This window comes from Ranitomeya imitator, chromosome 8 (assembly GCF_032444005.1).
Source record: "Ranitomeya imitator isolate aRanImi1 chromosome 8, aRanImi1.pri, whole genome shotgun sequence".
NCBI classification, from domain to species: Eukaryota; Metazoa; Chordata; class Amphibia; order Anura; family Dendrobatidae; genus Ranitomeya; species Ranitomeya imitator.
This window is the reverse complement of record NC_091289.1, coordinates 160,509,464-160,536,640: the sequence shown is the minus strand read 5'-3', so window position 1 is coordinate 160,536,640 and position 27,177 is coordinate 160,509,464. Positions and strand designations below refer to the sequence as shown.

Sequence of the window (27,177 nt, the reverse complement as noted above, 5' to 3'; positions counted from 1 at the left end):
ATCTAAGAGGTTAAACACTGGAGATCGGAGCCATTTTTTGTACCTGGGTATTACAGCAGGATATCAGCCATGTATGTTCTTGTATGTGGTGTGTGAAGGGGTTTAAGAACTAAGCAAATATGAGCTGATTATGCACACAATCCCTTAATCAGGTAATTACAGGCTAAATGAAAACCGCGGCAGCTGGATAAAGATAAATAAAATCATTCAGTATATATATTTATACCAAGCAATGAAGGACTGGCACCAGAGGTGACAAGTATGAGGGGTCACAATCTACTCCTGACAATTGCTTCAAAAAGGAGTCATTTAGTTCTCCCATAAGTCTAGGTAAAAATGCGACCTGTCATCCAGCTAAAAAATACACCTGGATGTGCACTGCGAAAACTGCCAGTTATCCTTCGGCTATGTTCACACTGAGGTTTTTTTCCGATGGTCAAAAATATCCATTTTTCATGAGGAAGATGCTTCAGGTATTGCCCTTTATTCCTGGCATTTTAATTGCATTTTTGTAATCTTGAGCATATTTTGTTGAGTTTTCTTACACCGGTGTTTTTGTTTATTATTTTCTCAGCGTTTTTCTGTTTGTTTATTTTTTTTTTTCACATTTATTAAGCAATGAATTAAAATGGTCAAATTTTTATTTTATTTTTAAAGCGAAATGCTGAAAAAACAATGCTCAAGACGATGCCCGGGCATCTATTTAACATTCCCACTGACTTCAATTGCAAGGTATGGAGTGTCTTCCTAGTGGAAAATGCCAGGAGAATTTATGTTACTTCTTTTCAACTCTTTGCCTCTTTGAAAGCCTGAAGTGTTTGAAAGAAGCTCAGAAGTCTGAGAATATGATCAGCAAGTCTTTTTTTTCCATAGAAATGAACAGGACAAATCATGTGACTTATTCGTTAGCGCTTCTTCTACCATTATTATAAATGGAGTGGCTCAAAAAAACGCCGGAAAAAAAAAAAAAGATGCAGTGTGAACATAGTCTTAATAACTTCCTAACCTGTGAATGGGATGTACTTGCTCCGGTAAGCATCAAGCAGCGTTCAGACAGGTGATGCAGATTTGGTCCAGACATGTGCAGTTTTCATTGCTTTACACAGCAGCAAAACAACAAAATCATAAACATACGGTAAGTCCCTAGCCTTGTCCAGGTGCTTGTTTCGCTGTTTAACTTCAAAACACATCCAGTCTGCTCAACTTCCCCAGCTGTCTGCCTTAGATGAACACCTAGCCTGTATATATGCAGAGCTAGCCAGGTGTACTAATGAAAGCAATTCCACCAGCTTCATCAGGTCTTAGAGATCGATATAACAGTGTATGCAGTTTGCATTGTGAAATCCGGTGACAAATCAGCTTTGATGCAATTATTTGCACTGATAACTGGCAAACCGCACCAATCCTGAGTTATTGGCCAGGAAATGGGCAATGTCACCTGAAGGGATCAGCAGGGACAAACTACTCACCTTTGGTTCTGTAGATGTCCTTTTCTTAGACGTTTCGAATGAATGAATCTTCTCTTCACTCATCTTATCAGTCTCAGCCAAGACATAGTGTGTTGGATAGTACGATGTGGACAGGACGCTGAGCAGTCTCAGGATTTCAGTGGTATGTCCACCTAAGAAGCAGATACAACGGGAATATACATTACTGAAGATCAGCGGTCACATGAAGGAACTATCAGCGGAGGAGGTAACGTAGGACGTCTTCAACAGGGGAAGACAATATGGCCAAATCCGCATAGATTGGAGATGATGCAGGATTTACCTGTGGATTTAAATGGCTAAAATCTGCAGGAAACAAGTGGATGAGCTTTAACAAACTTCGTCCACATTCTGTGTTTTTTTTTCCCCCACATAAAGCAACATGTCAGTTCTGCTGTGGATTTGAGGCTTAACGTCATTAATGGGTAAAACTTACAAAGCGCTTGTAATTTACATGTTCTTAAAAATCCTCTCCTATCACAAGAACAGGAGAGATTTTTAATTCCATTGGTTTATGGCTCGTTGCCTAGCAGTGGTGGTCGGTCTCCTTGGCAAGGAGAGCAGTGCTTACAAACTCCTTTCCATAGAGCTTGTAAGCATTCCTATGAAGCCGACTGGTTCACTGGATACAACCTGCTTCAGTGCCCCTGAGCCCCTCTAAAGCGGCAGAGACAAGCTGCCCCTGCGGGGAGAGCATAGCTCAGAGCAGCGGTGCAACCATGACACTGGGCAAACTGTCAATCAGGAGGACACTGCTCCCCGGCAAGCAGGAAGCATGGAGGCTGTGGAGCGGTGAATTCCTGAAGATAAATAATTAGACAAACCCTTTAGGTACAGATTTGTGGCAGACATTCCATAGGGGCTTTAAGAGAGAAAAAGAAATTCTGCAACCAAATTATCAAGTAGGTTACGACAGAAATGTGCTCCAGTTCCTGACCAAAGTACTTTTCCTTGCAGTGGAGCATGGCAGCTAAAAACTGCGCCAAATTCATAGGAACTATGGCTCCGGAGACCTGTCAGACACAAGACGACAAGGGCCGATTAGTCAAAGTGGAGTGACGCTGGTGCTACATTTTTGGGCAACACAGTTTTGCTCACCCCTCTTTGGCGCATCTTACTCCAGTGCACCATTCATTAAGATTGATGAACGCAGTATAAAACGCCAGTCCTGATCAATTGGGGCCCCTAGGTATGAAGTGTTTTAGCTGCTTTTTATTGTTTGACAAGGGGGTGTGACCTAACTGACATGGGTTAACGACAATTGGCTAAACGTGCAAAACTGTGAAAAAAATTGTAACACACATTTCTGGAACAAGTAAGATGGTGTAAAATTAGGCTACTTTCACACTAGCGTCGGATTCGCCCCGTCGCGTTGCGTCGGGCCGAGATTCCGACGCTAGCGTTTGATGCGCCGCACAACGGGTGAAGCAGATGCATTTCTCCGGCGCATCCGCTGCCCCATTGTGAGGTGCGGGGAGGTGGGGGCGGAATGAAAAGCGGTCCGTCGGCAGCAAAAAACGTTACATTTTTTGCTCCCGGCGGTCCGCCACAACACGGCGCAACCGTCGCACGACGGTTGCGACGTGTGTCAATACGTCGGTAATGTTACTCTATGGGGCAAAAACGCATCCTGCAAACAACTTTGCAGGATGCGTTTTTTCCCCTAAACGACGCATTGCGACTTATTCAAAAAAACGCCAGTGTGAAAGTAGCTTTATACTAGACAGTCCTCAAGTCAGACAGATTTATCACACTGCCTGAACTAATAGGTTAAATTGGTGCGTGTTCAGACGGTCTACACTAATCGTTCTCTGCGTCACAACTAGACAGAAATGTCTTTTTCTTGAGCTTAGGCTGAAAATGCACAGAGATTAATCTGCATAATTTGATGTGGATTTCCCGTACAGATTTTCCCATAAAAATAATCTGCAGGAAATACGTGTGAATTTGCCCTAAAGGCGCGTTCCCATAAGGCAACTACATTCTTACTGCTCTTCACGATCAGCATTGTAGACTCTAAATCTGCATTACAGCGATTTATTCTGCAGAAGTCACCGCAGATCCCACCCTTTGCGATGCAGAGAGTGAAAGGTGCAAACCCCATGCCCATTACATCTTACATACGTCTCATGGGAGTGTGTCCTAAGGGTTTGAGTAAAGCTGGCAAATAATTATGAGATTTTCCAGACAGAAATTTTTCAACGTATTACAGTATGATCACTGTAAATAACATTTTACCAAATCTCGCACATTCACGGCCACTGTGGGACTGGTCCATCAGAGAACTGGAGAATCCGCCGATGGGCCCTGACTTCTCCTTCAGGAGAGTTTATAGTGCCAACCTTGCAGCCGCTAATGGGGCTCTTGAGTGGGGGAGAACCTGGCGCCATCATCTGGATGTCAACAGTATCTGAACAATCGCGTGATAACCGATAGGATTCGGCTCTGCTGGTTGATTCTAACAGTGCGTATCTTCCGGCTATACCACATGATATAGTGCCTGATAAAAATTAGTCTACGTCTGAAAAAAAAAAAAAAACTACATTAGTGATAACACACTGGTTTTGTGTAGATGAAGGCGAGCCCCCAGAATCAAGTCCTCAGGTGGGCCCAGCGTTCTTCAGTCTGACACTGTACACGGCAGAAATTCATCTCCATTGAGGAATTCACCCTTCACCTGCACAGAATGAAGACAGCTGCCAATCCACCCATTTATACAAAGAAACCTCCATGATTTAGTGTGGATTCTGGGGCTGCGTTGGTTCTCTATGCACATACCCTCACATACCTGTACAGATACACGGTACCAAAAATCAGGACTGAGGAGTGATCTGTACTGACAGAGGACACTGAGGCTTTAGAAATTGTAACAATCTCTCAGCTGGGAAAGAAGACAAACAAAAGTCCTCATTGGGACACCTCTATGTTACACCTACAGATTTACTAACCTACTATTCTAAATCCCTAGAAGTTCACCCCTTTGCAGATATAACAGCGTCCTCCAGTCTGGGAAGGTTTTCTACAATATTTTGGAGGCCCTAGAGGCCTTGGTCAATCCCAGTTTTCCCAGCTGCATCCTGAAAGCATAGCTGTGAATAGAACAGAAATCCTATGGCGATGGAGCGCATACCTGGAGGCAATGGTGCCGGACTGCTGTAACTAAGAGGGGCGCACCATGGTGCTGTATACAGGGGGCTGAGAGGAGAGATATGCTGTCTGTGCACATTGGGTGACATTAGTTTAGCTTTATTTATTGCCGGCTGCTGAGAGTTTGGTGATGTGAAACTACAAATGCCACTATTGATGCATATAACAAAAGATTATCTTCTGCTTTATGCGTCAACAGAGCAGAATTTGCAGTTTCACATCACTGATCTGTCTACAGCAGGAAACAACAACTCTGCACTGCCATTGTGGAGGAGGGCAGGACAGTTGTGCTCTGTTAGAACCAGCTAATGATGTAAAAATCACATATCATAGCTATATGGATGTAGGTGGCAGAAGATAAAATTGGAGAATAACAAACACTTCTACACATAGATTATGATAACTCAGATTGGAGGGGCAGGTTACTCCATCTGACACTTGGCATTGTACTTAGTGACGTAAGGCTCACATACAGCGGACTGAACTAGAGTTATGGAGTCAGCAGACCGTTGGTGAATTTTCTGCCCTCTGCTTCTCAGCATTTAGTGATCCCGGTCGTTACGTGGTCTCCACTTCGTGGCTGACTTGGTGTGGATCACTGGTCATTTTGGAGGGAAGAAATGTCGTGAAAGGACTTGTTAACCAGGTGGCTCCTATCTGTCACACACGTGTGGTGTGAAGGGTCACTACACCGAGGGGCCACTACACTGAGTGAAACCCCAGAATAAGGACGTGTGTCCAGATACATTGTGTCTCCGGAGATAACGCTCCCTGGTAGATGGCGGCAGCTCCCCGGTACATGGCGGCAGCTCCCGCTACAAGGTGGCAGCTCCCCGGTACATGGCGGCAGCTGCCAATACAAGGTGGCAGCTCCCGCTACAAGGTGGCAGCTCCCGCTACAAGGTGGCAGCTCCCGGTACACGGCGGCAGCTGCCAATACATGGCGGCAGCTCCCGCTACAAGGTGGCAGCTCCCGCTACAAGGCGGCAGCTCCCGGGGAGGACTTGTCCAGCCTCAGACTGGCTACAAATATATCTACGTAGCGATTTCGGAAGCATACTCTGGCAGGGGGCTGCGTGAGACCCCCATGTACCACGTCCATTCAGCCCAATAGAGCATAGAGGGGCTGTCGGTATGAGGAGTAGGACCCTCCTGACAATGGCGGCCTCTGACGTCAGCGCATAACTGAGGTCCCTCTCTCACCTCATACAGGACCCCATAGGCGCCTAATAACACGTGACATGTCCTGCACCGCTGTCCTGTGCGACCACCCTGCAGCTTCCCCTCCCTTCCTCAGCGCACACCTCACTCACCAGAGCCCGCCACCACCAGCAGGCTGACATGGCCCTTCCAGCCGGGTCTGTGGTCTCCGGGTCCCCGCAGCACCAGAGCTATCCTGAGCCCCAGCGCTAGGACCGTGAGCAGAAAGCCGCCACCCACCGGCCACAGCCACTCCATCACCCGGGGGACCACGAAGCCACCGTGGAACGCAAAACACTTCCGTATTGGTGACGTCAGTGGATAGCGTCCTACCATGGAGACGTGTGCCCATACTGATTGGTTGACGTCACGCATAGGTCCCGCCCCATCTTAGAGGTATACACGCTCATAGTGTTGTCGGGCGGGGCACACGTGTGCAGCAGTGCGCCTGTACTAGGTCTGCTCTAGGAAATGTCTGTACTTTGTGCTGGGTAACATGGATCCTGTATGTATGCCGGAGCATTACATGTGCGCACACGAGAAGCCATTGTGGTTACTACAGAGCAGCCATCTGGGTTCACATTCTGTCATTGCCGGTAGTTATCATAAGGGAGTGTGCGCACTGGAGCAAGGTGGCTGGGGGAGAACCACCTGTGACGTCCACATGCCACCACGACGTCCACATGCCACCATGACGCACACATACCTATGACGTCCACATGCTGCCATGACTCACATGCCACCATGACGTCCACATGCCACCGTGACGCACACATACCTATGACGTCCACATGCCGCCATGACGTCCACATGCCACCACGACGTCCACATGCCACCGTGACGCACACATACCTATGACGTCCACATGCCGCCATGACGTCCACATGCCACCACGACGCACACATGCCACCACGACGCACGCATACCTATGACGTCCACATGCCACCATGACTCACGTGCCGCCATGACGCACACATACCTATGACGTCCACATGCCACCATGACGCACACATACCTATGACATCCACATGCCGCCATGACTCACATGCCACCATGACGCACACATACCTATGACATCCACATGCCGCCATGACTCACATGCCACCATGACGCACACATACCTATGACGTCCACGTGCCACCATGACTCACATGCCACCATGACGCACACATACCTATGACGTCCACGTGCCACCATGACTCACATGCCACCATGACGCACACATACCTATGACGTCCACGTGCCGCCATGACTCACGTGCCACCATGACGCACACATGCCTATGACGTCCACATGCCACCATGACTCACATGCCACCATGACGCACACATACCTATGACGTCCACATGCCGCCATGACTCACATGCCACCATGACGCACACATACCTATGATGTCCACATGCCACCATGACTCACGTTCCACCATGACGCACACATACTTATGACGTCCACATGCCGCCACGACGCACACATACCTATGATGTTCACATTCCGCCATGACTCACGTGACGCCATGACGCACACATACTTATGACGTCCACGTGACGCCATGACGCACACATACCTATGACATCCACATTCCGCCATGACTCATGTGACGCCATGACTCACGTGCCACCATGACTCACGTGCCGCCATGACGCACACATACCTATGACATCCACATGCTGCCATGACTTGCTGATGTCTAAATTAATTTTCCATTCATCAGAACTTAATCTGATACGATTCGGTGTTGACCAGATACATCGGATCATTTCCATTTTGAATAATATTCGCTCGGGCTGTACAGTGGCATTAACCCTTACATGTCCAGGACACGACCACTGCACGCTGCAACTTTCATATAATTAATAATGACTATGTATTGGCGTCTCCACACTCATTTCTCATTCCCTTCAATAGGAGCTGAGCTGCAGTCCTGCGAACGGCCAATAGACATGTACAGAGCTAATAAGCGGTGGCCTGGGGTGTCGGAACCCCACCGGTCTGATATTGAACTTATCCTCACGTCCATGCTCGGATCGGGATCCTCGGCCCCATCATAGGCATGTATGAGGCAGATCGCTCCGGTCATGAGACCCAATGCTGGGCTGGGTAATCCAACCTGAGCACAGACAGCGAACACGGGCTGTGTGAAACCGGCCTTAGCGATCTTCACAGCAGCGTTTTGGTACTTGTTCTGCAGCGCCCCAGAGTCCTGGTCATTGGAGTAATGTCGTTCTTCCACTAGGGGGGAGCGATGTTACGTCTGATGGCACCAAAGGAGTTCACCCTGCCAGGTATCACAGCCACACACACTTCACACTCCAGTCCACCAGGGGGAGCAAAAGGTTCTATGTATTAGGCCACTCGTCACACTTGGGTAAAATGAACTCATGGAGCTGCACCCACATCCAGTTCCATTCATATAGCCGTCTGAACCCGGCCTTAGGCCTTCTTTACATCTTGTGTTTTTCCGGTATTTTTTTGCTGCAGTTTTTTTTTTCTACAGCAAAAATGCTGCGTTTTACAGTACCAGCAATGTGATTGAGAATTTCAACACTTGTTTTTGTTTTTCCTTGCGTTTTGTAAGACACTGGGCGCCTTTTAAAATCTGCAGCATGTCAATCCTTTCAGCTTTTTTCACCCATTCTAGTAAATGAGAAAAAAATTGCAAGTAAACATTCCTGCAAAACTGTGCACAGTTTACGCAGTGTTGTTCCTGACAACACTCGTTTTTTTTTTTGCTGCAGAAAAAAACGCTTCAAAAATGCGTGAACATACCCTGAGCATTAGTAAGTATGTTATACAGTCATGGCTGAAAGTGTTGGCACCCTTGAAATTGTTGGAGAAAAGGAAGTATTTCTCCCAGAAAATGATTGTAATTACACATGTTTTGTTATATTCACGTTTATGTCCTTTGTGTGTATTGGAGCAATGAAAAAGAGGCAAATTGGATATCATTTCACCCAAAAAAGGGCCAGACAAAATTGGGCACTGGGCAAAAAATCCTTTGCTAAACTTCAGATTTCATGATGCCTTGTACACAGTCAAGGCACCCAGTCTCTATCTCAGCAGTGGGGTCCTCCGGGGTCTACTGCCATAGCACTTCATTTCATTCAAATGTCAATGGATAGTTCACGCTGACACTGATGCTCCCTGAGCCTGCAGGACCGCTTGAGTTTCTTTGGATTTTGATTGGGGCTGATTATCCACCATCCGGACTATCCTGCCTTGCAGCCTTTCACCAATTTTTCTCTGTCGTCCATGTACAGGTAGAGTAGCTACACTGCCATGGGTTGTACATTTCTTGATTTATGTTGCACACTGTGGACAAAGGAATATCAAAATCTCTGTAGATGGACTGGTAACCTCAAATCCTCAGACAGTTCTCTACTATTGCTGTTTTCCATGCTTAGTGTGGCACACACAGACACACAATGCAAATATTGAGTCAACATCTCCCTTTTCTAGCTGGTATCAGGGGACATTTTCATATTACCCATACATGTTACTTGCCACAAGTGAGTTTGAATGAGCATCACATGCTGAAAACAAAGTTGTTTACCCACAGTTTTGGAAAGGTGCCAACAATTTTTACAAAATCTTAAACTTTTCTCAATTTATCAATCTGCAGTCACATAGAATGAGACATTTCTTCTTTACACAGTATATACAGTGGAGAAAATAAGTATTTGATACACTGCCAATTTTGCAAGTTTCCCCCCTACAAAGAATGGAGAGTGTTATGTTTGCTAATGACAGGTGTTATGAAGGCAATCCAGAAACACAGTGTGCTTAGCGATCAGAGCGCACACAGTGATCTGACAAATACCCAAAAATACAAGAACGAGCTCTGAGACGTGGAAACTCTGTAGACTGCACACCTGATCCTATCCTAAACACAACTAAAAGCGGCTGTGGATTGCGCCTAACAACTACCTAGGCAACTCGGCACAGCCTAAGAAACTAGCTAGCCTGAAGATAGAAAAATAGGCCTGACTTGCCCCAGAGAAATTCCCCAAAGGAAAAGGCAGCCCCCCACATATAATGACTGTGAGTAAGATGAAAAGACAAAACGTAGGGATGAAATAGATTCAGCAAAGTGGGGCCCGATATTCTAGGACAGAGCGAGGACAGTTGTCATGATCCCAATGGCAGGGGATCACAAAAAGGACAAGCACAGATACAAACAAGCTCTAGGGCGATGGAACCTGAGCTGACCGCGACCCTGAACCTAACACACAAATAAAAGTAGCCGGGGAACGTGCCTACGATGATCCTAGACGTCTCGCTCCAGCCGAAGATCTAACTTCCCCTATCAGAAGAAACACAGACCTCTCTTGCCTCCGAAGAAATACCCCACAGCAAATAGCAGCCCCCCACATATAATGACGGTGAAATGAGAGGAAAGCACATACGTAGTATGAAAACAGTTTCAGCAAAATGAGGCCCGTTAAAGCTAGATAGCAGAGGATACAAAAGTGAACTGCGCGGTCAGCGAAAAACCCTTCAAAAAACCATCCTGAAATTACTTGAACTCGTGCCAACTCATGGTACATGAAAAGCAATTTCAGCCCACTAGAGCAACCAGCAGCAGAGAATCACATATCTGCAGGCTGGACTAAAAACCAAATAAAGCAAAACACAAAACAGGAAAATCCAAACTTAGCTTGTCCAGAAGGTTCTAGGAGCAGGGAGCAGAGGTAACAAGACACACTGGATACATTGATAACCGGCGAGGAAATGCCAGCAAAGCCAGGTTAAATAGGAAACTCCCATATGCTGATGGAACAGGTGGAACCCAGAAACCCAGGAAAGACAAGTCACCCAGTACCATCAGTAACCACCAGAGGGAGCCCAAAAACAGAACTCACAACAGTACCCCCCCCTTGAGGAGGGGTCACCGAACCCTCACGAGAACCACCAGGGCGACCAGGATGAGCCCTATGAAAAGCGCGAACCAAATCATCAGCATGAACATCCGAGGCAACCACCCAAGAATTATCCTCCTGACCATAACCCTTCCACTTGACCAAATACTGGAGTTTCCGTCTGGAAACACGAGAATCCAAGATCTTCTCCACAACATACTCCAATTCTCCCTCCACCAGCACTGGAGCAGGAGGCTCAAGAGAAGGAACAACAGGTACCTCATACTTCCGCAACAACGACCGATGAAACACATTATGAATAGCAAACGATGCCGGGAGATCCAAACGAAACGACACAGGGTTAAGAATTTCCAAGATCCTATAGGGACCGATGAACCGAGGCTTGAACTTAGGAGAAGAGACCTTCATAGGAACAAAACGAGAAGACAACCACACCAAGTCACCAACAAGAAGTCGAGGACCCACGCGGCGACGGCGATTAGCAAACTGCTGAGCCTTCTCCTGGGACAACTTCAAATTGTCCACCACATGACTCCAAATCCGATGCAACCTATCCACCACCATGTCCACTCCAGGACAATCAGAAGGTTCCACCTGACCAGAGGAAAAACGAGGATGAAACCCCGAATTACAAAAGAAAGGAGAAACCAAGGTAGCAGAACTAGCCCGATTATTAAGCGCAAACTCGGCCAGCGGCAAAAAGGTAACCCAGTCATCCTGATCAGCAGAAACAAAACACCTTAAATAAGTTTCCAAGGTCTGATTAGTTCGTTCAGTCTGGCCATTCGTCTGAGGATGGAATGCAGACGAAAAGGACAAATCAATGCCCATCTTAGCACAGAAAGTCCGCCAAAATCTAGACACAAACTGGGATCCCCTGTCAGAAACGATGTTCTCAGGAATCCCATGCAAACGAACCACATTCTGAAAAAACAGAGGGACCAACTCAGAGGAGGAAGGCAACTTAGGCAAGGGTACCAGATGAACCATTTTAGAAAAGCGATCACACACAACCCAGATAACGGACATTTTTTGAGAGACAGGGAGATCCGAAATAAAGTCCATGGAAATGTGCGTCCAAGGCCTCTTCGGGATAGGCAAAGGTGACAACAATCCACTGGCCCGAGAACAGCAAGGCTTAGCCCGAGCACAAACCTCAGAAGACTGCACAAAAGAACGCACATCCCTCGACAAGGAAGGCCACCAAAAAGACCTGGCCACCAAGTCTCTAGTACCAAATATTCCAGGATGACCTGCCAACGCAGAAGAATGGACCTCGGAGATGACTCTACTGGTCCAATTATCCGGAACAAACAGTCTCTCAGGCGGACAACGATCAGGTTTAGCCACCTGAAACTCCTGCAAAGCACGTCGCAAGTCTGGGGAGACAGCAGACAAAATCACCCCATCCCTAAGGATACCAGAGGGCTCAGAATTTCCAAGGGAGTCAGGCACACAACTCCTAGAAAGAGCATCCGCCTTCACATTCTTTGAACCTGGCAGGTATGAAACCACAAAATTGAAACGAGAGAAAAACAGTGACCAACGAGCCTGTCTAGGATTCAGACGCCTGGCAGACTCAAGGTAAATCAAATTTTTGTGATCAGTCAAGACCACCACACGATGTCTAGCACCCTCTAGCCAATGACGCCACTCCTCAAATGCCCACTTCATGGCCAAAAGTTCCCGATTACCAACATCAAAATTCCGCTCAGCCGGCGAAAACTTTCTAGAAAAAAAACGCGCATGGCTTCATCACTGAGCCATCGGAGCTTCTCTGTGACAAAACCGCCCCCCGCTCCAATCTCGGAAGCATCAACCTCAACCTGAAAAGGGAGCGAAACATCTGGCTGACGCAACACAGGAGCAGAAGAAAACCGGCGCTTAAGTTCCTGAAAGGCCTCCACAGCCGCAGGAGACCAATTAGCAACATCAGCACCCTTCTTAGTCAAATCCGTCAAAGGCTTAACAACACTAGAAAAATTAGTTATAAAACGACGATAGAAATTAGCAAAGCCCAAGAACTTCTGTAGACTCTTAAGAGATGTAGGCTGCGTCCAGTCACAAATAGCCTGAACCTTGATGGGATCCATCTCAATGGTAGAAGGGGAAAAAATATACCCCAAGAAAGAAATCTTCTGGACTCCAAAGAGACACTTTGAGCCTTTTACAAACAAGGAATTGGCCCGCAGGACCTGAAACACCTTCCTGACCTGCTGAACATGAGACTCCCAGTCATCAGAAAAAACCAAAATATCATCCAAATACACAATCATAAATTTATCCAGATATTCACGGAAAATATCGTGCATAAAGGACTGGAAGACTGAAGGAGCATTAGAAAGTCCAAAAGGCATTACCAAATACTCAAAATGGCCCTCAGGCGTATTAAATGCGGTTTTCCACTCATCACCTTGCTTTATTCGTATAAGATTATACGCACCCCGAAGATCAATCTTAGTGAACCATTTAGCCCCCTTAATGCGAGCAAACAAATCAGTCAACAATGGCAAAGGATACTGATATTTTACGGTAATCTTATTCAAAAGACGATAATCTATACAAGGCCTCAAGGAACCATCTTTCTTGGCCACGAAAAAAAAACCTGCTCCCAAAGGGGACAAAGATGGACGGATATGTCCCTTTTCCAAGGACTCCTTAACATAATCCCGCATAGCAGTATGCTCTGGCACTGACAGATTGAACAAACGACCTTTAGGAAATTTACTGCCCGGAATTAAATTTATAGCACAATCGCAATCCCTGTGAGGAGGAAGCGAACTGAGCTTAGGCTCCTCAAAAACATCCCGATAGTCAGTAAAAAACACAGGAATCTCAGAAGGAGTAGATGAAGCGATAGAAATCGGAGGTGCATCATCATGAACCCCCTGACAACCCCAGCTTAACACAGACACTGATTTCCAGTCAAGGACTGGATTATGAGTTTGTAACCATGGCAGACCAAGTACTAGAACATCATGCAAATTATACAGTACCAGGAAGCGAATCACCTCCTGATGAACGGGAGTCATACGCATGGTCACTTGTGTCCAGTACTGAGGTTTATTCATAGCCAAAGGTGTAGAGTCAATTCCCTTCAAAGGAATAGGGACTTCCAGAGGCTCCAGACTAAACCCACAGCGATTGGCAAATGACCAATCCATAAGACTCAGGGCAGCGCCTGAATCCACATAGGCATCGACGGAAATGGATGATAATGAACAAATCAGAGTCACAGACAGAATGAACTTAGACTGTAAAGTACTAATGGCAACAGACTTATCAACCTTTTTTGTGCGTTTAGAGCATGCTGATATAACATGAGCTGAATCACCACAATAAAAGCACAACCCTTTTTTCCGCCTATACTTTTGCCGTTCACTTCTGGACTGAATTCTATCACATTGCATTATCTCAGGTGACGGTTCAGACGACACCGCCAAATGATGCACAGGTTTGCGCTCCCGTAAACGCCGATCAATCTTAACAGCCATAGTCATAGACTCATTCAGACCAGCAGGCGCAGGGAACCCCACCATAACATCTTTAATGGCCTCAGAAAGGCCATCTCTAAACTTTGCAGCCAGAGCGCACTCATTCCACTGAGTAAGTACCGACCACTTCCGAAATTTTTGACAATAAATTTCTGCTTCATCTTGCCCCTGAGAGAGGGCCAACAAAGCTTTTTCAGCCTGAATCTCTTGGTTAGGTTCCTCATAGAGCAAACCCAATGCCAGAAAAAACGCATCTGCATTAAGCAATGCAGGGTCCCCTGGTGCCAATGCAAATGCCCAATCCTGAGGGTCACCCCGCAGGAAAGATATAATTATCTTGACTTGCTGAGCAGGGTCTCCAGAGGAGCGAGATTTCAAAGAAAGAAACAACTTGCAATTGTTCCTAAAATTCAGAAAACGAGATCTATCTCCAGAAAAAAACTCTGGGACAGGAATTCTAGGTTCAGACATAGGAGCCTGTACAACAAAATCCTGTATATTTTGAACCTTAGTGGCAAGATTATTCAGGCTGGAAGCCAAACTCTGGACGTCCATGATAAACAGCTGAGATCAGAGCCATTCAAAGATTAAGAGGAGGAGGAAGTAGCCAGGCTGCAATAAGGCTAGGCAGCAAACTCTGAGGGGAAAAAAAAAAAAAAAAAACTTCCTCAGACTACTTATCCTCCTACTTCAGCCAGTACAATTAACACTTTGTGGGCCGGTTATACTGTCATGATCCCAATGGCAGGGGATCACAAAAAGGACAAGCACAGATACAAACAAGCTCTAGGGCGATGGAACCTGAGCTGACCGCGACCCTGAACCTAACACACAAATAAAAGTAGCCGGGGAACGTGCCTACGATGATCCTAGACGTCTCGCTCCAGCCGAAGATCTAACTTCCCCTATCAGAAGAAACACAGACCTCTCTTGCCTCCAGAGAAATACCCCACAGCAAATAGCAGCCCCCCACATATAATGACGGTGAAATGAGAGGAAAGCACATACGTAGTATGAAAACAGTTTCAGCAAAATGAGGCCCGTTAAAGCTAGATAGCAGAGGATACAAAAGTGAACTGCGCGGTCAGCGAAAAACCCTTCAAAAAACCATCCTGAAATTACTTGAACTCATGTGCCAACTCATGGTACATGAAAAGCAATTTCAGCCCACTAGAGCAACCAGCAGCAGAGAATCACATATCTGCAGGCTGGACTAAAAACCAAATAAAGCAAAACACAAAACAGGAAAATCCAAACTTAGCTTGTCCAGAAGGTTCTAGGAGCAGGGAGCAGAGGTAACAAGACACACTGGATACATTGATAACCGGCGAGGAAATGCCAGCAAAGCCAGGTTAAATAGGAAACTCCCATATGCTGATGGAACAGGTGGAACCCAGAAACCCAGGAAAGACAAGTCACCCAGTACCATCAGTAACCACCAGAGGGAGCCCAAAAACAGAACTCACAACAGACAGTAAAGCGAACTTTGCAGTCTACAAAAAACCCTAAAGCAAAACCACGCAAAGGGGGCAAAAAAAACCCACCGTGCCGAACTAACGGCACGGCGGTACACCCTTTGCGTCTCAGAGCTTCCAGCAAAACAAAAGACAAGCTGGACAGAAAAAAAAGCAACAGAAAAGCAAAAAGCACTTAGCTATACAGAGCAGCAGGTCACAGAAACAATCAGGAGAAGCTCAGATCCAACACTGAAACATTGACAAGGAGCAAGGATAGCAGCATCAGGCGGAGTTAAGTAATGAAGCAGTTAACGAGCTCACCAGAACACCTGAGGGAGGAAGCTCAGAAGCTGCAGTACCACTTGTGACCACAGGAGTGAATTCAGCCACAGAATTCACAACAGTACCCCCCACTTGAGGAGGGGTCACCGAACCCTCACCAGAGCCCCCAGGCCGACCAGGATGAGCCGCATGAAAGGCACGAACAAGATCGGAAGCATGAACATCAGAGGCAAAAACCCAGGAATTATCTTCCTGAGCATAACCCTTCCATTTAACCAGATACTGGAGTTTCCGTCTAGAAACACGAGAATCCAAAATCTTCTCCACAATATACTCCAATTCCCCCTCCACCAAAACCGGGGCAGGAGGCTCAACAGATGGAACCATAGGTGCCACGTATCTCCGCAACAACGACCTATGGAATACATTATGTATGGAAAAGGAGTCTGGGAGGGTCAAACGAAAAGACACAGGATTGAGAACCTCAGAAATCCTATACGGACCAATAAAACGAGGTTTAAATTTAGGAGAGGAAACCTTCATAGGAATATGACGAGAAGATAACCAAACCAGATCCCCAACACGAAGTCGGGGACCCACACGGCGTCTGCGATTAGCGAAAAGTTGAGCTTTCTCCTGGGACAAGATCAAATTGTCCACTACCTGAGTCCAGATCTGCTGCAACCTATCCACCACAGAATCCACACCAGGACAGTCCGAAGACTCAACCTGTCCTGAAGATAAACGAGGATGGAACCCAGAATTGCAAAAAAATGGAGAAACCAAGGTAGCCGAGCTGGCCCGATTATTAAGGGCGAACTCAGCCAACGGCAAAAAGGACACCCAATCATCCTGGTCTGCAGAAACAAAACATCTCAGATATGTTTCCAAGGTCTGATTGGTTCGTTCGGTCTGGCCATTAGTCTGAGGATGAAAAGGATAGGTCAATGCCCATCCTACCACAAAAGGCTCGCCAGAACCTTGAAACAAACTGGGAACCTCTGTCAGAAACAATATTCTCAGGAATGCCATGCAACCGAACCACATGCTGAAAGAACAAAAGGTACCAAATCAGAGGAGGAAGGCAATTTAGCCAAGGGCACCAGATGGACCATTTTAGAAAAGCGATCACAGACCACCCAAATGACTGACATCTTTTGAGAAACAGGAAGGTCAGAAATGAAATCCATCGAAATATGTGTCCAAGGCCTCTTTGGGACCGGCAAGGGCAAAAGCAACCCACTGGCACGAGAACAGCAGGGCTTAGCCCTAGCACAAATCCCACAGGACTGCACAAAAGTACGTACATCCCGTGACAGAGATGGCCACCAGAAGGATCTAGCCACTAACTCTCTGGTACCAAAGATTCCAGGATGACCAGCCAACACCGAACAATGAAGTTCAGAGATAAGTTTATTAGTCCACCTATCAGGGACGAACAGTTTCTCTGCTGGACAACGATCAGGTTTATTCGCCTGAAATTTTTGCAGCACCCGCCGCAAATCAGGGGAGATGGCAGACACAATGACTCCTTCCTTGAGGATACCCGCTGGCTCAGATAAACCCGGAGAGTCGGGCACAAAACTCCTAGACAGAGCATCTGCCTTCACATTTTTAGAGCCCGGAAGGTATGAAATCACAAAGTCGAAGCGGGCAAAAAATAACGACCAACGGGCCTGTCTAGGATTCAAGCGCTTGGCAGACTCGAGATAAGTCAAGTTCTTATGATCAGTCAATACCACCACGCGATGCTTAGCTCCTTCAAGCCAATGACGCCACTCCTCGAATGCCCACTTCATGGCCAGCAACTCTCGATTGCCCACATCATAATTACGCTCAGCGGGCGAAAACTTCCTGGAAAAGAAAGCACATGGTTTCATCACTGAGCAATCAGAACCTCTCTGTGACAAAACCGCCCCTGCTCCAATCTCAGAAGCATCAACCTCGACCTGGAACGGAAGAGAAACATCTGGCTGACACAACACAGGGGCAGAACAAAACGACGCTTCAACTCCTGAAAAGCTTCCACAGCAGCAGAAGACCAATTAACCAAATCAGCACCCTTCTTGGTCAAATCGGTCAATGGTTTGGCAATGCTAGAAAAATTACAGATGAAGTGACGATAAAAATTAGCAAAGCCCAGGAACTTTTGCAGACTTTTCAGAGATGTCGGCTGAATCCAATCCTGGATGGCTTGGACCTTAACTGGATCCATCTCGATAGTAGAAGGGGTAAAGATGAACCCCAAAAATGAAACTTTCTGCACACCGAAGAGACACTTTGATCCCTTCACAAACAAAGAGTTAGCACGCAGGACCTGAAAAACCATTCTGACCTGCTTCACATGAGACTCCCAATCATCTGAGAAGATCAAAATGTCATCCAAGTAAACAATCAGGAATTTATCCAGATACTCACGGAAGATGTCATGCATAAAAGACTGAAACACAGATGGAGCATTGGCAAGTCCGAACGGCATCACTAGATACTCAAAATGACCCTCGGGCGTATTGAATGCAGTTTTCCATTCATCTCCTTGCCTGATTCTCACCAGATTATACGCACCACGAAGATCTATCTTAGTGAACCAACTAGCCCCCTTAATCCGAGCAAACAAGTCAGATAACAATGGCAAGGGATACTGAAATTTAACAGTGATCTTATTAAGAAGGCGGTAATCAATACACGGTCTCAGCGAACCATCCTTCATGGTTACAAAGAAGAACCCTGCTCCCAGTGGTGATGACGATGGGCGAATATGTCCCTTCTCCAGGGATTCCTTCACATAACTGCGCATAGCGGCGTGTTCGGGCACGGATAAATTAAATAATCGACCTTTAGGGAATTTACTACCAGGAATCAAATTGATAGCACAATCACAATCCCTATGCGGAGGTAGAGCATCGGACTTGGGCTCTTCAAATACATCCTGATAATCAGACAAGAACTCTGGGACCTCAGAAGGGGTGGATGACGAAATCGACAAAAATGGAACATCACCATGTACCCCCTGACAACCCCAGCTGAATAGCGACATGGAATTCCAATCCAATACTGGATTATGGGTTTGTAGCCATGGCAACCCCAACACGACCACATCATGTAGATTATGCAACACCAGAAAGCGAATAACTTCCTGATGTGCAGGAGCCATGCACATGGTCAGCTGGGCCCAGTATTGAGGTTTATTCTTGGCCAAAGGTGTAGCATCAATTCCTCTCAATGGAATAGGACACCGCAAAGGCTCCAAGAAAAACCCACAACGTTTAGCATAATCCAAATCCATCAGATTCAGGGCAGCGCCTGAATCCACAAACGCCATGACAGAAAACGACGACAAAGAGCATATCAAGGTAATGGACAGAAGGAATTTGGACTGTACAGTACCAATGACGGCAGACCTAGCGGACCGCTTAGTGCGCTTAGGACAATCAGAAATAGCATGAGTGGAATCACCACAGTAGAAACACAGACCATTCAGACGTCTGTATTCCTGCCGTTCAAGTCTAGTCATAGTCCTATCGCACTGCATAGGCTCAGGTTTAACCTCAGGCAGTACCGCCAAATGGTGCACAGATTTACGCTCGCGCAAGCGTCGACCGATCTGAATGGCCAAAGACAAAGACTCATTCAAACCAGCAGGCATAGGAAATCCCACCATGACATCCTTAAGAGCCTCAGAGAGACCCTTTCTGAACAAAGCTGCCAGCGCAGATTCATTCCACTGAGTGAGTACTGACCATTTCCTAAATTTCTGACAATATACTTCTATATCATCCTGACCCTGGCACAAAGCCAGCAAATTTTTCTCAGCCTGATCCACTGAATTAGGCTCATCGTACAGCAATCCGAGTGCCAGGAAAAACGCATCGACACTACTCAATGCAGGGTCTCCTGGCGCAAGAGAAAATGCCCAGTCTTGAGGGTCGCCGCGCAAAAAAGAAATAATAATCAAAACCTGTTGAATAGGATTACCAGAAGAATGAGGTTTCAAGGCCAGAAATAGCTTACAATTATTTTTGAAACTTAGAAACTTAGTTCTATCTCCAAAAAACAAATCAGGAATAGGAATTCTTGGTTCTAACATAGATTTCTGATCAATAGTATCTTGAATTTTTTGCACATTTATAACGAGATTATCCATTGAAGAGCACAGACCCTGAATATCCATGTCCACACCTGTGTCCAGAATCACCCAAATGTCTAGGGGAAAAAAAAAAGTGAACACAGAGCAGAAAAAAAAAAAAAATGATGTCAGAACTTTTTCTTTCCCTCTATTGAGAATCATTAGTTTGGCTCCTTGTACTGTTATGTTTGCTAATGACAGGTGTTATGAAAGCAATCCAGAAACACAGTGTGCTTAGCGATCAGAGCGCACACAGTGATCTGACAAATACCCAAAAATACAAGAACGAGCTCTGAGACGTGGAAACTCTGTAGACTGCACACCTGATCCTATCCTAAACACAACTAAAAGCGGCTGTGGATTGCGCCTAACAACTACCTAGGCAACTCGGCACAGCCTAAGAAACTAGCTAGCCTGAAGATAGAAAAATAGGCCTGACTTGCCCCAGAGAAATTCCCCAAAGGAAAAGGCAGCCCCCCACATATAATGACTGTGAGTAAGATGAAAAGACAAAACGTAGGGATGAAATAGATTCAGCAAAGTGGGGCCCGATATTCTAGGACAGAGCGAGGACAGTAAAGCGAACTTTGCAGTCTACAAAAAACCCTAAAGCAAAACCACGCAAAGGGGGCAAAAAAAACCCACCGTGCCGAACTAACGGCACGGCGGTACACCCTTTGCGTCTCAGAGCTTCCAGCAAAACAAAAGACAAGCTGGACAGAAAAAATCCATCATGACAATGACCCGAAACACACAGCCAGGGCAACTAAGGAGTGGCTCCATAAGAAGCATTTCAAGGTCCTGAAGTGGTCTCCAGACCTGAACCAATAGAAATATATCCAAAAGAATATTTACTAAATAAATAAATCAATCAAGTCAAATTTTTTTATTAACATGAAAGGCAATATGACACAATGTACAAATTAAAAGGTACCGTAATATTTTTATTAAAATAATTAAAATTGATAACAAATAATTCCTGTGTGGGGGGTGGGGCACGTCAGACTAATTGGAACAAGATTTTTAAGTGTATAAGATAATATAATACAAATAATAAAGAATAATAATCATGAAAATTATTAATAAAATATAATCTCACATGACTGGGATATAATAGGGGATAAAAGATATATAAAGTTGGCAACAAAATCCTCTCAATATTTTGTATTAAAATAAAGTGCAGACGGTAGTAGTAATATGGAAGCATATATTAACAACCAAATACGCACATTATAAAAAATCAAAATCCAATCTTTAAAGTGCAATATAGAAAAGTGACAAATCAATAATGCTGTGCAAAAAAAAAATATAATAATGCTGTGCAAAATTGTGAATAAAGTGCAATGGCAATAGTGCAATTAAGGTACCGTATATACTGACAACCAAATGCATTCAATATTACATAAAAAATAGATAAAATCCAATCTTGTTATCAATTTTAATTATTTTTAATAAAATATTACCTTTTACTGTAATTTGTACATTGTATCATTTTGCCTTTCATGTTAATACAAAAATTTGACTAAATTTATTTATTTAGTAAATATTTTTGGGGGTATATATCTATTGGTAATATTTACTATTGATTATTTATCAAATATTATTTGGTATTTCTTTTCTATATCGGATTTTTTTTTTTTTCTGAACCGATAGAACGTCTTTGGAGAGAGCTGAAAGTCAATGTTACCCAGTGACAGCCCGAAACCTGAAAGATCTGAAGTAGATCTGTATGGAGGAGCGGGACAAGATCCCTGCTGCCGTGTGTGCAAACTTGGTCAAGAACTACAGAAAACGTCTGACCTCTGTAATTGCAAACAAAGATTTTTTAACCAAATATTAAGCTCTGTTTTTCTATTATATCAAATACTTATTTCATGCAACAAAATGCAATTTAATAATTTAAAAATCCTACAATGTGATTTTCTGGTTTTATTTTTAGATTCTGTCTCTCAAAGGTGAAGTGTACTTCAGAGAAGCACATTGCTAAGGAGAGTAAAACTAATCCCAAACTGTTCTTCAACTATATCAATAGTAAAAGAATAAAAACTGAAAATGTAGGCCCCTTAAAAAATAGTGAGGAAAGAATGGTTGTAGATGACGAGGAAAAAGCTAACATATTAAACACCTTCTTCTCCACGGTATTCACGGTGGAAAATGAAATGCTAGGTGAAATCCCAAGAAACAATGAAAACCCTATATTAAGGGTCACCAATCTAACCCAAGAAGAGGTGCGAAACCGGCTAAATAAGATTAAAATAGATAAATCTCCGGGTCCGGATGGCATACACCCACGAGTACTAAGAGAACTAAGTAATGTAATAGATAAACCATTATTTCTTATTTTTAGGGACTCTATAGCGACGGGGTCTGTTCCGCAGGACTGGCGCATAGCAAATGTGGTGCCAATATTCAAAAAGGGCTCTAAAAGTGAACCTGGAAATTATAGGCCAGTAAGTCTAACCTCTATTGTTGGTAAAATATTTGAAGGGTTTCTGAGGGATGTTATTCTGGATTATCTCAATGAGAATAACTGTTTAACTCCATATCAGCATGGGTTTATGAGAAATCGCTCCTGTCAAACCAATCTAATCAGTTTTTATGAAGAGGTAAGCTATAGACTGGACCACGGTGAGTCATTGGACGTGGTATATCTCGATTTTTCCAAAGCGTTTGACACCGTGCCGCACAAGAGGTTGGTACACAAAATGAGAATGCTTGGTCTGGGGGAAAATGTGTGTAAATGGGTTAGTAACTGGCTTAGTGATAGAAAGCAGAGGGTGGTTATAAATGGTATAGTCTCTAACTGGGTCGCTGTGACCAGTGGGGTACCGCAGGGGTCAGTATTGGGACCTGTTCTCTTCAACATATTCATTAATGATCTGGTAGAAGGTTTACACAGTAAAATATCGATATTTGCAGATGATACAAAACTATGTAAAGCAGTTAATACAAGAGAAGATAGTATTCTGCTACAGATGGATCTGGATAAGTTGGAAACTTGGGCTGAAAGGTGGCAGATGAGGTTTAACAATGATAAATGTAAGGTTATACACATGGGAAGAAGGAATCAATGTCACCATTACACACTGAATGGGAAACCACTGGGTAAATCTGACAGGGAGAAGGACTTGGGGATCCTAGTTAATGATAAACTTACCTGGAGCAGCCAGTGCCAGGCAGCAGCTGGCCAAGGCAAACAGGATCATGGGGTGCATTAAAAGAGGTCTGGATACACATGATGAGAGCATTATACTGCCTCTGTACAAATCCCTAGTTAGACCGCACATGGAGTACTGTGTCCAGTTTTGGGCACCGGTGCTCAGGAAGGATATAATGGAACTAGAGAGAGTACAAAGGAGGGCAACAAAATTAATAAAGGGGATGGGAGAACTACAATACCCAGATAGATTAGCGAAATTAGGATTATTTAGTCTAGAAAAAAGACGACTGAGGGGCGATCTAATAACCATGTATAAGTATATAAGGGGACAATACAAATATCTCGCTGAGGATCTGTTTATACCAAGGAAGGTGACGGGCACAAGGGGGCATTCTTTGCGTCTGGAGGAGAGAAGGTTTTTCCACCAACATAGAAGAGGATTCTTTACTGTTAGGGCAGTGAGAATCTGGAATTGCTTGCCTGAGGAGGTGGTGATGGCGAACTCAGTCGAGGGGTTCAAGAGAGGCCTGGATGTCTTCCTGGAGCAGAACAATATTGTATCATACAATTATTAGGTTCTGTAGAAGGACGTAGATCTGGGTATTTATTATGATGGAATATAGGCTGAACTGGATGGACAAATGTCTTTTTTCGGCCTTACTAACTATGTTACTATGTTACTATGTTACTTACGATAAGAATTACAGATCTCTCCATTCTCGGTAGGTGGGTAAAGTTGCAAAATCAGCTGTGTATCGAATACTTATTTTTCCCACTGTATACAAACTTCCTTTGAGCAGTCATAGATTTCTGCTAAAACTTTTGCCATTTTTTGGCTTCATAAATTTGTCTAAAGCCGGGTTCAGACGAGGGAATGAAAAATCGTCCAAGTTTTCTGGATGAAATATGGATTTCTTGGACTGTATATGAGTTGGTGACGCTAGGTTCAGCACCTGTTCACACTTAGTCTATGTTTGGATGTGACGGTCAATTTTTTTAAATTTGTATTCTCTAGCCTTCTGATCGTGCACTCCGCCTCCTAGCCGCAGGTGTTTTAATCGCAACAGGTCCATTACTCCTCCACAGAGAGAGAGAGAAATTTAGTCTAAGAGGAGGTTTCACAGGTTCCCATTCAGATGAAGACGTTTATTCTCAGCGAGGAAAGGAAAGTGTAGGACCTGGTATAAGAGAGATGCCCTAATGTGGCTACCAGGTACACATAAATTGGCCAATTTATGCGCTAAACGCTCTCATTTTTCATATTTCTAGTGCAGTAATGCAGTTCAATTTTCATGTTTCATGTTTGCATGTTTTAGTGTCGCACTGTGCTGCCTTATTAATTTGACTTTATACGAGTTGGTGACTCTAGGTTCAGCACCTGTTCACACTTATTCTATGTTTGGATGTGACGGTCAGTTTTTTGAAAGCTGTATTTATATATCATATACAGTACAGACCAAAAGTTTGGACGCACCTTCTCATTTAAAGATTTTTCTGTATTTTCATTACTATGAAAATTGTACATTCACACTGAAGGCATAAAAACTATGAATTAACACATGTGGAATTATATACTTAACAAAAAAGTGTGAAACAACTGAAATTATGTCTTATATTCTAGGTTCTTCAAAGTAGCCATCTTTTGCTTTGATGACTGCTTTGCACACTCTTGGCATTCTCTTGATGAGCTTCAAGAGGTAGTCACCGGGAATGGTTTTCACTTCACAGGTGTGCCCTGTCAGGTTTAATAAGTGGGATTTCTTGCCTTATAAATGGGGTTGGGACCATCAGTTGTGTTGTGCAGAAGTCTGGTGGATACACAGCTGATAGTCCTACTGAATAGACTGTTAGAATTTGTATTATGGCAAGAAAAAAGCAGCTAAGTAAAGAAAAACGAGCGGCCATCATTACTTTAAGAAATGAAGGTCAGTCAGTCTAAAAAAATTGGGCAAACTTTTAAAGTGTCCCCAAGTGCAGTGGCAAAAACCATCAAGCGCTACAAAGAAACTGGCTCATATGAGGACCGCCCCAGGAAAGGAAGACCAAGAGTCACCTCTGCTTCTGAGGATAAGTTTATCCGAGTCACCAGCCTCAGAAATCACAGGTTAACAGCAGCTCAGATTAGAGACCAGGTCAATGCCACACAGAGTTCTAGCAGCAGACACATCTCTACAACAACTGTTAAGAGGAGACTTTGTGCAGCAGGCCTTCATGGTAAAATAGCTGCTAGGAAACCACTGCTAAGGACAGGCAACAAGCAGAAGAGACTTGTTTGGGCTAAAGAACACAAGGAATGGATAGTAGACCAGTGGAAATCTGTGCTTTGGTCTGAGGAGTCCAAATTTGAGATCTTTGGTTCCAACCACCGTGTCTTTGTGCGACGCAGAAAAAGTGAACGGATGGACTCTACATGCCTGGTTCCCACCGTGAAGCATGGAGGAAGAGGTGTGACGGTGTGGGGGTGCTTTGCTGGTGACACTGTTGGGGATTTTTTCAAAATTGAAGGCATACTGAACCAGCATGGCTACCACAGCATCTTGCAGCGGCATGCTATTCCATCCGGTTTGCGTTTAGTTGGACCATCATTTATTTTTCAACAGGACAATGACCCCAAACATACCTCCAGGCTGACCAAGACGGAGAGTGATGGGGTGCTATGCCATATGACCTGGCCTCCACAGTCACCAGACCTGAACCCAATCGAGATGGTTTGGGTTGAGCTGGACCGCAGAGTGAAGGCAAAAGGGCCAACAAGTGCTAAGCATCTCTGGGAACTCCTTCAAAATTGTTGGAAGACCATTCCTGGTGACTACTTCTTGATGCTCATCAAGAGAATGCCAAGAGTGTGCAAAGCAGTCATCAAAGCAAAAGGTGGCTACTTTGAAGAACCTAGAATATAAGACATAATTTCAGTTGTTTCACACTTTTTTGTTAAGTATATAATTCCACATGTGTTAATTCATAGTTTTGATGCCTCCTTCAGAGTAAATGTACAATTTTCATAGTCATGAAAATACAGAAAAATCTTTAAATGAGAAGGTGTGTCCTAACTTATGGTCTGTACTGTATATTATATATATACAGTGGGGCAAAAAAGTATTTAGTCAGTCAGCAATAGTACAAGTTCCACCACTTAAAAAGATGAGAGGCGTCTGTAATTTACATCATAGGTAGACCTCAACTATGGGAGACAAACTGAGAAAAAAAAATCCAGAAAATCACATTGTCTGTTTTTTTATCATTTTATTTGCATATTATGGTGGAAAATAAGTATTTGGTCAGAAACAAACAATCAAGATTTCTGGCTCTCACAGACCTGTAACTTCTTCTTTAAGAGTCTCCTCTTTCCTCTACTCATTACCTGTAGTAATGGCACCTGTTTAAACTTGTTATCAGTATAAAAAGACACCTGTGCACACCCTCAAACAGTCTGACTCCAAACTCCACTATGGTGAAGACCAAAGAGCTGTCAAAGGACACCAGAAACAAAATTGTAGCCCTGCACCAGGCTGGGAAGACTGAATCTGCAATAGCCAACCAGCTTGGAGTGAAGAAATCAACAGTGGGAACAATAATTAGAAAATGGAAGACATACAAGACCACTGATAATCTCCCTCGATCTGGGGCTCCACGCAAAATCCCACCCCGTGGGGTCAGAATGATCACAAGAACGGTGAGCAAAAATCCCAGAACCACGCGGGGGGACCTAGTGAATGAACTGCAGAGAGCTGGGACCAATGTAACAAGGCCTACCATAAGTAACACACTACGCCACCATGGACTCAGATCCTGCAGTGCCAGACGTGTCCCACTGCTTAAGCCAGTACATGTCTGGGCCCGTCTGAAGTTTGCTATAGAGCATTTGGATGATCCAGAGGAGTTTTGGGAGAATGTCCTATGGTCTGATGAAACCAAACTGGAACTGTTTGGTAGAAACACAACTTGTC

The 27,177-nt window shown here is 44.6% G+C and overlaps 1 protein-coding gene across 1 annotated transcript in view; it reads right to left on the bottom strand.

The window, feature by feature from the left end:
• ALG14 (ALG14 UDP-N-acetylglucosaminyltransferase subunit) overlaps positions 1-6,138 on the bottom strand; it is a 43,980-nt gene extending 37,842 nt beyond the window's left edge. The window contains exons 1-2 of the mRNA XM_069737691.1: positions 5,948-6,138; positions 1,470-1,621 (exon numbers count right to left, since the gene is read on the bottom strand). Coding sequence (XP_069593792.1) covers positions 1,470-1,621; positions 5,948-6,092 — 297 coding nt within the window. The 5' untranslated portion in view covers positions 6,093-6,138. The remainder of the gene's footprint in view (positions 1-1,469; positions 1,622-5,947) is intronic.
• Positions 6,139-27,177: the final 21,039 nt, after the last annotated feature.